This window comes from Crinia signifera, chromosome 3 (assembly GCF_055691185.1).
Source record: "Crinia signifera chromosome 3, ASM5569118v1, whole genome shotgun sequence".
Taxonomy (NCBI): Eukaryota; Metazoa; Chordata; class Amphibia; order Anura; family Myobatrachidae; genus Crinia; species Crinia signifera.
In genome coordinates, this window is record NC_139219.1 from 259,937,543 (window position 1) to 259,950,598 (window position 13,056).

At 44.3% G+C, this 13,056-nt stretch overlaps 1 protein-coding gene across 1 annotated transcript in view; it reads right to left on the bottom strand.

The window, feature by feature from the left end:
* Positions 1-8,475: 8,475 nt before the first annotated feature.
* Positions 8,476-13,056, bottom strand: part of EIF2A (eukaryotic translation initiation factor 2A) — a 35,351-nt gene continuing 30,770 nt past the window's right edge. The window contains exons 12-14 of the mRNA XM_083177962.1: positions 12,229-12,345; positions 10,123-10,188; positions 8,476-9,251 (exon numbers count right to left, since the gene is read on the bottom strand). Coding sequence (XP_083034088.1) covers positions 9,186-9,251; positions 10,123-10,188; positions 12,229-12,345 — 249 coding nt within the window. The 3' untranslated portion in view covers positions 8,476-9,185. The remainder of the gene's footprint in view (positions 9,252-10,122; positions 10,189-12,228; positions 12,346-13,056) is intronic.

A 13,056-nucleotide genomic window follows, 5' to 3' on the forward strand; every position in this document is an offset into this window, starting at 1 on the left:
TTTTACATCTGCCCCCTGCAGTGCACATGGTTTTGTCCATCTAAGAAGGATTTTGTCAGAAAGAGTGAACTAGAATAAGGCCCTAAGTTCTGTTATTTAGCCTATGCATTATATTATACAGCTTTCAGATCGCAGTGCCAACGGTCCGGCACTTTCACACTAAACCCGGGTCGCCCATTATATAGAGGGCGACCTGGGTTTAACCCTTTTTATAACCCAGGTCAAACTGCTGGGTTTGTCGACCCAGGATAGTACAACCTGGCAATTACCCGGGTTATTTTTGCGATCTGAAAGGGGTATTAGTTATTAGTATAATTATTGTTTATTTATATGGCACCACAAGGGTTCCTCAGCACCTAACAATACATAAACGAGTTTCCCTTCTTTGCACGCTCTCTAATGTATTTACATGCAGATGAGGCCATAGCAGTGACCTATAGAGTGGCATTGTTACTTCTTTTTTTCCCGACTACTGATTAGGGCCGTCTTTCCTATTGGGCTTAATGGGCAGTTGCCCAGGGGCCCAATGATTGTAGGGCCCACCCCAATGGGAAAGACGGCACTGCCCTGGGGAAAGGAGGTGGGCGGCGGGGATCCGGCTATCAGCAGCGACGGCGGTGATCAAGGCAGCAGGAGGCTGGGATCTTGATGTAGCGATCCGGGCGGCGTGTGGAAGGGATCCGGGCAGCAGCTGTCAGTGGGGACGGCGGTGATCCAGGCAGTAGGGGGGTTGATGTAGCAATCTGGGTGGCATGTGTCAGGGATCCTCCGGGCAGCGTTGTCCGTCCAGGCAGTGGTGACACACAGACCTTGATGTAGCGCTATTTGCTGCCGGGTGGGAAGCACTGCTGATTTTGAAAAGTGTTGCCAGACACTGATTGGCCGGACACTCAGCCAACCAGTGTCCGGCCAGTCTTTTTAAAATCTTCAGCGCTTCCCGCCCAGCGGCAAATAGCACTACATCAAGTTCTGAGCGAGCTGCCTGGACGGACAACGCTGACAGTTGCTGCCCAGATCCCCACCACACACCGCTACATCAAGCTCCCAGCCCCCTGGATCACCGCTGCCACCGATGAGTCACCGCTGCCTCTGCCTGGACAGATGCCGCTGACAGCTGCTGCCCGGATCCCCGCCACACGCTGCCCAGATCAATACTTCAAGCTCCAAGGACTCTGCTGCTGCTGCACATAGGTGGGTGGAGGGGGTATTTCAGGAGGAGGGGGCTCAAAATTATTTTGCCCAGGGGCCCACTAGACTGTTAAGACGGCCCTGCTACTGATTCCTTTTCCTATGCAACCATGCATTTGACTTGCCTTTCTCATTGCTTTGTTGCATTGCTTACCTGCATTTAAGTCATTGAAATAATAACGCCTAAATCCCTTTCCACCTTAGTAGTTTCCATTACAGTATTTTCTATACTTTATTTAGCCTATACTTCAACCAGGTTCTTATTCATTTAACTGTTTAATAATGCAATCCCACACATCTTTAGCAGTCTGCTATGTGGGACAGTGCCAAATGATAGATTATGCTACATCTACTGCCCCCCTGTGTATGTAATACAAAAAGTCAGCAAGCTTGTTTGCCATTTGGTATCCTGTAATTTCTTTGAATGAAGATATTCCACAACTTTCTTTCTTTTAACATTGTTTCCTTTACAATTCCTGCATGCTTTCATGTATTAGCATTTGTTATGTTCGCTGTTAGATCGATATCCCCACAGAAGACATTGGGCCAGATGTAACAGTGCGAGTCTGGTGGCTGTGGGGGACGATGGCTGGAGTCAGATTTTTTATTTTTTTTTAAAGGGCAGTCATTTACAAAGCATGGCTTTGCCTTGTAAATGTCTGCCGCTCTACAAAAACAACTCAGAGTATGACAAGTGTCCCGCCCGGCTGCCGGAACGCACTGTATTACATCCGACCCCATTATATATATATATATACCACATAATGATAGTCCGCACATGAGGGGTTATGAGGGGTTATGAGGGGTTATAGAGTTGCCATTCACAAAGGGAAAGTTAATTCCTATTTAGGAAGAACCAGCACCAGACCAATATGCTTTTTGCTAATTTTATAAATCCATTTCCAAAAGAAGCATCACCACTGTTCCAAATGACATACATCTGGCATATCACAGCATAGTTCTAGCAGTTGATAGGACTTTGACCGTCCTCACCCTCAGGCATACATATCTTACTGTGAGAAGCTTTCTTAGCTCAAAAAAAATAAAATATACATATATACACACAAATGTAGGAGCTGTGAGGGACAGAGCCCCTTGTATTGTATATATGGAAGAACGGACGTCACTCCGGGGCTAACGGGCAGAGGCAATGCTGTGCACTCCCGGCGTTAAGCACTGCGAACCGCTGGAGCAGGACGCCCGGAGTCTAGCAGCAAGGCGGTCTGTCCCCCCCCCCTCCCCCCTGGCAGCACCATCGGCCTGTGGGAGGCCCCCCTCCCTCTAGAAGAGGAAAGGAGAGGTGATCCAACTGGCCGGAGATGGATGCCACCACGCCCCCCCAGCGAGCACTGGGAGCCTGGCGCAGGATGGCCAATGGCCAGAGGCAGGCAGCGCAGTGCCACCGCCTCCCCTCAACCACCATCGGCTGGGGGGACCACCCAGTAGGAGGAATGCACCACCTCAACCCAGCCTCACGGACCCCCCCCCCCCCCTCCACCAATGCTGGCACTCCCTCTGCCTCCAGGTAAGATGGCCTATGAGCCCTCCAGCATGAGCAAGATGGCCCTGCAAATGGCTGCCTAGGAACTGTGCACTCGGCCACATGTTACCCCGTGTCTCCTCTGTCTTGTGCACTGCACAGAAAATGTATATCTGTACTGTCCCTGCTGTACTGTTACCTACCTGGCTGTTGCTGCGACCAGTGGAGCCGCTGATGGCTACCTAAGCGCTGTGCAGCATGGCGGGTATGTGTTCCCTGTGTGATAACTGTACTGTCCCTGCTGTATTGTTACCTACCTGGCTTTGCGGTGACCAGTGGTGCCACAGATAAGAATTTTTTTCTTTGGCTGCCTAGGCGCTGTGCAGCTCAGCAGGTACGTGTTTCCTGTGTGATAACTGTACCATCTTTGCCTATATTGTTACCCACCTGGGGGTCCAGTCACGTGGCTGATGGCTGCCTAGGCGCTGCGCAGCTTAGCGAATATATGTTCCCTGCGTCTATATCCCCCAGGGTACACCTAGCGTATACATGTGTGTGTTATGTATATCTGTAATGTCACTGTATAACTGTTACCCAACCGGCTGTTGCACAGCATTCCAAACCAAATTCCTAGTATGCGCAAGTATACCTGGCCACTAAAGCTGATTCTGATATATTACATACATACACATACATACCTTAAGTAGGCAATCGGATATATAAATGGAAGAGACAGTGCAATGACAATATGACAATTAGGAGTAGATTGCAAGCTTGTGAGCAGGGTTCTCATTCCTTTGAATACCAAGTTTGTTGTAGGTCTCCTATTGGGTAAGCGCAACGGCATATGCTGAGCTATATAAGAAACTGATAATAAATAAATAAGGAGTGCCAGCCCACTATACTATATATATATATAATTTTAAAAATTTAGAACATAACTTTAAAGAAATACCAGACATTGGAGAAACTATGACTTTATATTTATTCTGTACAAGCTTTCTAAACCTGACCGTCCTTAAATATTGTCACAGAGTAATGAAGATAGGGATGTATGTAGCACAGTCTAGTACGGTGGTGGGCAATAAGTGGCCCTCCAGCAATTGATTAACCACACATCCCAGCATGCCTTGCATAATTTAGCTATTTGACCATACTGAAACTAATGCAAGACATGCTGGGATGTGCAGTTCATCAACAGCTGGAGGGCAGCTTATTGCCCACCCCTGGTATAGTATAATGTTCCCTGTATTGCTCATAGAGCCCATTGTAGCCCTGGCTTGCCTGGTACTTTTGTCGGTGGGATGTAAAATCCTCAGAATTGATAATTCTGTTGGTATCTTGTATTTACTCATTGTAGCCATTGCAGTATGCCCAAGATGGCTGCTTACTTAATATGATCTCTTTACTGCAAATGCCAAGTGCTTTGAGTGCTTCTGAGACCTAACTATAATCTACTATTAAGCTTTTAAAGCAGTATACAGATGGTGTAGCTGCCTTAAAAACAGATTAATTCTATATTTAAACACTGATGATAACTACTAACCTATCTCTTTTCTTTGCATTGGGTATTAACAAAAATAGTCAAATATTGACACATCCAATTAATTTGCAGCTAAAACAAGCTGCCAGACCATTAACTACCAAGCGTCAAAGTTTCTTAACCTATATATTGTAAGCTTGCAAGCAGGACCCTTATACTTTTGATTGTCTGTAAATTTGATTGTCTGTTTGTTTTATCACTGTCTCCTATTGTAAAGCGCAACGGAATCTGCTGCGCTATATAATAAATAAACATTAAGAGTCTATAGTATAATGTGCTCTTTATATGACGGTGATGTATATGTACAGGGGAGACATAGGGAACATATATTTGCTGAGCTACACAGCACCTAGGTAGCCATCAGCGGAGCCACTGGTCATTGCAACAGTCAGGTAGGTAACAAATAAGGATACTTATATGTTAGTTGGGTACCCACTAAGCTATTTGCTTAATTTTCCTTGTCCGCTCGCCACACTATATAAAATCAGTACTAACTATAGTGGGCGCCCAACTAACATTTAAGTACCATAAGCAGAAACAGTACAGATATAGATATGCATAGACTGTGCAATGTACAAGACAGGGAACACACAGGTTTACATTTAGCTGAGTGGCACATTTCCTATATAGCCATTAGGGGCACTATCTTGATCATGCTACTCACAGACAGCAGATGAGCTCAACAGCCCATCACCATACAGTACATCACAGGATGGGGGCGCTGCATCTTGCCCCTGGCGGGGTCCTGCTGTCTGCTGGACAAGATGCACCCGGGTTTCCTCTGGGCCAACAGGAGAAGGAATGTGTGCTGCATCTTGACGCTGGGGTCCGGGGCCGCATCCTGCGCTGGGAGCCATCTGCTTCCCTCCTCCATCAGTCATCCTTAACAAATCTAGATGACTTCTCGGGCTACTGCCTGCCCTCTCAACATTGATCATTCAAAAACCAAATATTGCAAAATATGTGATCTTTAACTCTTCCCTGTACATGAGGCTCTGGACGAGTTTAAACCAATAACACTAAGTTAACTTTATTAAAAGAGTCCCCAGCTCCAGCTTGTTACCCAATACAAGATTCTGATTAAAGACGTGGGAAAAGAACTTTAGATTTTAGGACCTTGTTCCCAACATCCCAAGGGCGCAAACCCTTCCAAGTGCCTGAATATCCGATCCTCTGAACTTGTCAGAACTTGGACTGAACGCTGCCGGATGCGCCCAAACACCCCATTCCCAAATACTCCAGTGCACAAAGATCTTACCCTGCAGCAGGTAAGATCAAAAGATCCAGTTAAAGATCTGAAGAAGTGCGTATAGGATCATGATCGTTCGCGATAGCATAGGTCAATATATCGGTCAAAAAGGTTGGTTTAGCCTTTAATTAAAATGGCTGCTTTAAATCACACAGCTAAATCCCTAAAATGACGGGCGATTATATTTGGCACCCTCTCACATGTTTAACCGTGGGGTCTATCTGACCCCACTCTTCTCTGAACCATTGTTTCTTTGAAACTATCACGAATAGTGACCTTGCCGTATTTTCTCGTAAGGATTTCCTAAGAATGTTTCACATGTTCGCTAGTTTTTGTGTCTTTCTGTTTATTCTCGATTTACTGTTATTTGTGTTCAAATGGACCCCATAGTACCTTCCATGTTTTATATCTATTTTTCCTTATTTCAAGGTTCTGTGACATGCACAGCAGAACACAATGTAGAAACATCAGAGATTGTCACCCAAAGCCATTGTCGCGTCATTAGGGGACCTCAGTAACGTCGACACTGAAGATGAGGACGATATTGAAGAGCAGAGGAAATCCCATTGTTTTATGGGCACCTAGTCTTTGGCGATCTCAGTTTAGACTGACCTATTTATGAAGGCAGGAGAAATCATTGGATGGTCGGTACTTCTACTGCAAGCGCACACATGCGAGGGGATGTGTTAGCGAATACACCTCCTTGCATGGCAGGGAAGGGATTTGGGTGCCGGGGCATTAGTCAGGGCGCTGTTAAGGTGCTCGCTAGGCAACAAATATACACTGCGCAGTGAGCCAACCTGAATCACCCTCTTGTATTTTTCCCCTATATTTGTTTAGATTTCCTCTTCCTACACTTCAAAAATGTGCTGGTATATAAACTGGCGTCTAACAAAAACATTATAATTCTAGGTGTTGAAGGAACAGGGAATAGAGAGAAAGCCCCACTTGGATAATTGATACAGTATGTGTGGACTATATGAGTAACTGCTTATAAATAATCTACGTATGAACTTAAACAGTATGTTAGAAACCTAAATGTAATAAGTCCCCTTTAGAAGGCTAGTCAATCACCGCGGAGAGCATTCCATTTTTGGAACGTAAAGAAAGCATGTTGCTTTAGCCCAAGCACTGCAAGTTATAGCAATGCGAAAGGCACTGATACTAGTACATGCAAATAGGAGGAAACAACATACCCTGCGACAGCTGCTGGATACCGCATGTCTCAGTTATATAAATAGCATCATCTGCTGCACATGGTTAAAAAACACAGACATGCAGGAGCTTTTAACAGGTACAACATTCTGCTGATGTGTAAATTAAATATAGCACTATCATGTCAACTGTCCTGTGACAACGTATTGGAGCAGATGGCTTTTTACATTGCTATATCTTATATTGCCTGCAAAAAGGCATGTGAAGAATGTCTCCCACCTGTACCTTGTTAAAGCCCATTATATATTTGAAAGTTTCTATCATGTCCCCCCCCTTTCCCTTCTCTGCTCCAAAGTATACATATTAAGATATATTAATCTTTCCTGGTACATTTTGTGATGTAGGCCATGCACCATTTTAGTTGTCCTTTTGGATTTTTGAGAACCAAGTGCATGATTTTGCATTTTTTTGGGCATTAAACTGTAGTTGCCATGCTCTTGACCATTCCTCTAATCTACCTAGATCATCAATCATTGTTTTACCCCTCCTGGTGTCTCTACCCTGTTACATACCTTTGTGTCATCTGCAAAAAGGCACATTTTACCCTCAATTCCATTTGCAATATCACCAATAAAGATATTAAAAAGCACTGGTCCAAGTACAGATCCCTGGGGTACCCCACTTGTAATCTTTCCCTCCATTGACTGTAATCCCTTTTTCTACAACTCTGTTTTCTGACCTGCAACCAAGATCTTATCCATTCAACTATCTTAAAATCAATCTCAAGCTTTCAAGTTTATTTAACAGTCTGCGACGTGGGGCAGTGTTAAAAGCCTTACTAAAGTCTAGATAAGCTACATCTACAGCCCCACCTTGATCTACTACTTTAGTCACCCAGTCAAAAAAGTCAAAAAGATTTGTTTGACATGATCTTCCCCCAGTAAACCCATGCATTATAGTAATCATTCATGGCTTGTATACTGTAGGCTGCCGGTGCTTAAATAATACAGCCATCTATAAAAAGATCTAGTTGGTATAGCCTGGTATAGATGTATATGGGAGGTGAGGATGTGTTACTGCAATGCAATGGTGTGCTGAGCATATATGCTAGTGTGGGTTGGGATCATTTGGTCTATTGCATTATGGTCGAAAGTCATTAGGTCGAATCCATTAGGTCGACATGCTAAAAGGTCGACATGACTAGGTCGACATGGGAAAAGGTCGACATGATTCTAGGTCGAAAGGTCATTAGTTCGACAGGTCATTAGTTCGACAAGGTCATTAGTTCGACATTGTCTATGTCGACATTCACAAGGTCGACATGGGGTTTTTCACTGTTTTTTTACCTGAATGTCAACACAGTCGACATGGACACAGTTTAAAGTGCACTGCATCCCCTCACATCGCTCGCTGCGCTCGCTATGCGTCGGGCACGGTGCCTCGCTACGCTCGGCACACTATTTTATTCTCCCACCACGCCCTAGTGGATGGTAGGGCATGAAATACCGCCTGTCGGCACATGTTGGCTCAAAAAACAGTGAAAAACTCCATGTCGACCTTGTAAATGTCGACATAGACAATGTCGAACTAATGACCTTGTCGAACTAATGACCTGTCGAACTAATGACCTTTCGAACTAGAATCATGTCGACCTTTTCCCATGTCGACCTAGAGTCATGTCGACCTTTTAGCATGTCGACCTTTTAGCATGTCGACCTAATGGATTCGACCTAATGACTGTCGACCATAATGCAGTAGACCAAATGACCGCATCCCGCTAGTGTAATGAGGACCCTTGACATGGGCTGCAAGCTTAAATATTTTAACCAAAATATGACAGAATCCAGTTTTATTTGGTACATACACACATATTGACAGTATATTATTTGTGCCAATGGCAAAAGTCTTTGTTCTGTAGCCAGTGCAGGAAGACCAGATAACCAAATATCTGTATAGGGCACCTGTATTTGAGCTACTTTGCCAAGCAGCAACAAGAAAAAGGGTAGTTACCCCCTTGAGGTTTTACAGAAATATACAAAAGTAGTTACAAAACTACCTTTTGTATATTTTTGTTCTGTAGCCATCTAAAAGATTTTTTAGGTCAGTGGTTCCCAAAACTCGGTCCTCAAAGCACCCCAACAGTTGAGTTTTTAGGGATATCCCTACTTCTGCACAAATGGCATAAACAACTCTCTCTGGTACTAATTAAAGCACCTGTCACTAAGCATGGATATATTGAAAACATGGACGGTTGGGGTGCCTGGGGACCACCCTTGTGAAACGTTGATCTAGGTGACGAAAAACCCCAAAAGTTTTTAAAGACTATGGAGGTTAATTTGGAATCTAGATTTACATAAAATAAGTCATGTTGTAGGATTAAACACACACTCAGTTTGGCAGATGGTTTGTATTATAATTCCAGCATAAAAGTTTAAACAATGACCATTATCCTTTGCATCCGTGTAGAAAACATTATTTTCCATTACAAAATATCTCAACTTAAATGCACCCCTGGTGCCAATTCACTCCTATAATTGATTATTCGTCTACTTATTAACTCCTAGGTAGGTTCACACTCCAAGTTCTAAATCTTCTAATTCCTTTAGAAGAGAGTCCTCCTTCTGCATTTTCTCAAGCTGTCAGAAGACAAAAAGAAATTAGGGAAGAATCTAGTTTAACTTGCTTTGGCCATGATTCAGAGTTTATTGCAAAAGTAAAATCTCTCTAATGGACAAAACCATGTGCACTGCAGGTCGGGCAGATGTAACATGTGCAGAGAGAGTTAGATTTGGGTGGGGTCTGCACAGAAACAAAATAACTCACCCATAACTCTCTCTGCACATGTTACATCCCCCTCCCCCCCCCCCCCCCCCCTCCGCAGTGCAGTCTTGCATTTGTGATAAACTCTGAATCAAACCCTTTATACACTGTAGTAAACAGGTGCATCAGCAGAATATACAAATATAGTACAACAGAATGACACCATAAGAACACCAACCATTTCCATGAAACAATGTTTTTGTAGGTTAAAAAAAAAATACCCATATGTTTCCACTTGTTATGAGATCCTCAACATGGTTATCGGGGAGAACATACAAATCCTAATATGCCATGTAAAATGTAAAAAATGTTTTAAGCATTAGAACATCTTATTTTGATACATTACTTATAGTACCATGTACTTAGTGTCCATCATATTATCATTTTTCAATAGGCACCACAAGAGCTCTGTAGCACCATATGGCAGAAGTTCCCAAACGCAAGGCACCCCAACGGTCCAGGTTTTAGGTATATCCATGGCTCAGCACAGATGGTTAATTCAGACTGACTGAGTTAATAATTAAGTCACCTGTGGCCAAGCATGGATATACTTAATACCTGGACCATTGGGGTGCCTTGAGGACCGCGTTTGGGAACCTATGCCATATGTAGAGAATGGAGCATGCAGGAACATTACATTGCACACAGGAGGCATTATTCATTTTACTAAGGATTCATTAAAAGTACCTGGTTCTTTTCCATCAGTTTGCCAGATGCCTGCAGTTCTTTCAGTTGTTCAATTGCTTTTAATTTCTGTTAAACAAGAAAATAAATATGTTACTGCTTGATGTTCAGTAACAGCATTCAATAACTCTACTCATAAATAATGAAGATAGAGTTGAAGACCAACCATTATTGCATGACTGTGGGTAATGCAGAATAGGAAGGAATTCAGTCAAGGCTTAAGGTACCCATACACGGTGCAATTTGAGGGTGCGATGCGAACATCCGATCACACAGATCAAAAAGTATGTGCTGCACATACTTTTTGAACTAGGTCCCGATCGCTTCTGAGCTACGTGCAAATTGCATGTGATTTCAGTGCGATGCGATCTAGACCAAAACGCATGCAATTATTGCAGATCTTATTATTAAAAACAACCTACTACATAGGTTGCATCATTATTACAATTTAAGTTGAAAGGCGCAGACATGTAAAACAGATCAAATCTGATTTGCTCATGTGTTTTATATTCTAACTACTGACAGGTCTGTGACAATGTATGGCTTTTAGCTTTTGTGAATCAAATAATTGAGAATTCGTTAAACTTTCTGGAAAAAAAAAAAAGTTAGTTACCAATTGACTTAAACAAAAAGAAAGTGGTGTCCATTAGACACAACATAAAAATGCAGGAGTGCTGAATAGAAAAAAAAATGTATATGCATGTTATGAGGATACAATGAAAACTCTCATTTATGCAAGAGCATTTAATTTTAGTTGATTAATGTGTACCAAATTACATTGTATTACCTAAAATTTTGGATAAACAAAATTGTTCATGGTCAATTGTTTACCCAAAGGCATATACGTTCTTAAGGGCGGTATTCAATTAGTTTTGTTTGTTCACCTTGGCCTAATTTTATATCTGTGCAGTTTTTTCATCATGCTCTCATAATGTAACTAGGCCTTCATTCTGCCCCATTTGGACAAAAAAAAAAAAAGTCTGCCCAAGTGGCAGTTGTAATTGTACATGTGGGGATATTAAGCATACTGAAAACTAGAAGCTTCATAGTATTTGTGTGTTTCAGGGTAGATGTATAAAGCAGTGATAAGGAAGGAGAAGTGATAAAGTGCCTAGTACTTTATCACCAGCCAATCAGCTCCTGACTGTCCCAGCCTGTAATTTAACAGTCAGGAGCTGATTGGCTGGTGATAAAGTACCAGCCACTTCATCACTTCTCCTCCCGTATCACTGCTTCATACATCTTCCTACCCTCGCTTAATAAAATTATTGTCCTATTAAAAGATATTGGGGCAGATGTATCAACCAGCGTTAAGTGCAGAAATGCACTTAACGCTGGTTAACTGGGGGGGATTACGTCTATCCCTAATGTATTACTAGCGCACCTAACGTGCGCTAGTGACAGCCCGCCGAGTTACGCTCGGTGGGGCTGTCCCTGCAATCCCCCCCAGGGATTAGCGGCCGGGGCGATGTATTAACAGCCTTCAAGGCGTTAATTCGCCCCGGCCGCTTCGCCAGCTCAGGGCTAGCGTTGTCCTATCCCCCACTGTGGGGACAACGCTAGCCCTGCTTCTGGCTCGAACTGCGCTGGAGATCTCGTGTTTTTTGCGAGATCTCGCGCATGCCCAGTAAGCCGGGCAGGGGGGGGCGACGGCGAGTGCGCATGTGCGGGGCGGCGAGGGAGCCGATAAGGAGAGCCGTTAACGCTGGGCATAACGGCTCTCCTTATCGGCTTGGGGGATGTTAATACATCTCCCCATAACGAGTGCCCGCTTCTCCTCGTTATGCAGGAGAAGCGGGACTCGTTATTTCACAAACGTTACAAGCTTAATGATACATCTGCCCCAATGACACATAATTTTACCATTCAGTCCCTGTCCCATTGCAGTCTGTAAATTAGCTACCACACGGAGGGCTGAATGTAATACAGTGCAAGTCCGGCGGCCATGCAGGATTCCAGCCGAAGAGGCAGTTATTCTCAAGGTATGGTTATTCAATGACTGACACTTTAAAAGACAACCCTCAGTTTGGTCAGCATCCCACATGGCCCCCGGACTCGCACTGCAATGCATATGCATGCTTTCAGAAACCCTTCCCACATAATACTCACCTTTTTCAGGTTCCTAATCTTTTTGTCAGTTTCAGGGTCACCAGTTGTTGCAGTGGTCTGGGAGATGTCTGGATTAGTCTGCAGCACTGGCTCATCCGCCTCCTCTACTTTGGCCTCCTAAGAAAATAAATATAATTACACACAATAAGATTTTATAGAACAACAAGGACCAGACATGGGCCTGTCTAGAACAATGGTGCACAGCAAGGCAGGAAGCACAGTGATAGAAAAAAACTTGGGTACTCTTTACTTAGTTGGGCGCCCGTCGCGGGCATCGCGGGTACATTTATGTCTGGCCGCGACGCGACCGACGCGATGCCCGCGATTTCCCATTGAAACCCATGTTAAACATGGAAATCGTGTCGGTCGCGTCCGGCCATAAATGTACCCGCGATGCCCGCGACGCGATGCTCCCGATTTGCCATAGGAATCAATGTTAAAAGGCCCGATGGACACGATTTTACTGTTAAATGCCTCAATGGACCCGATTTGGCCATAGGAATCAATGTTAAATGGGCCACAGAGCCCAAATAAGCACAATTAACCCTTAAATGTCCCCCCCAATTTTTAACGCCACCCCACGATCCACGCCAACCCGAAGCGTGGCGAGCGCAGCGAGCCCGCGAGGGGCGGCGGTACGCGTCCTCCGACCTTTTCATGCCCTACTATCCACTAGGGCGTGGAGTGAGAATAGAATAGTGTGGCGAGCGCAGCGAGCCACCGAGCCCGAAGCGTGGCGAGCGCAGCGAGCCCCGCGGATACCTTCACAGTTATACGCGTCCCCTCGCGGGCTTCACAGGTGTCCGTGGCGACGCGGACACCTGTGAA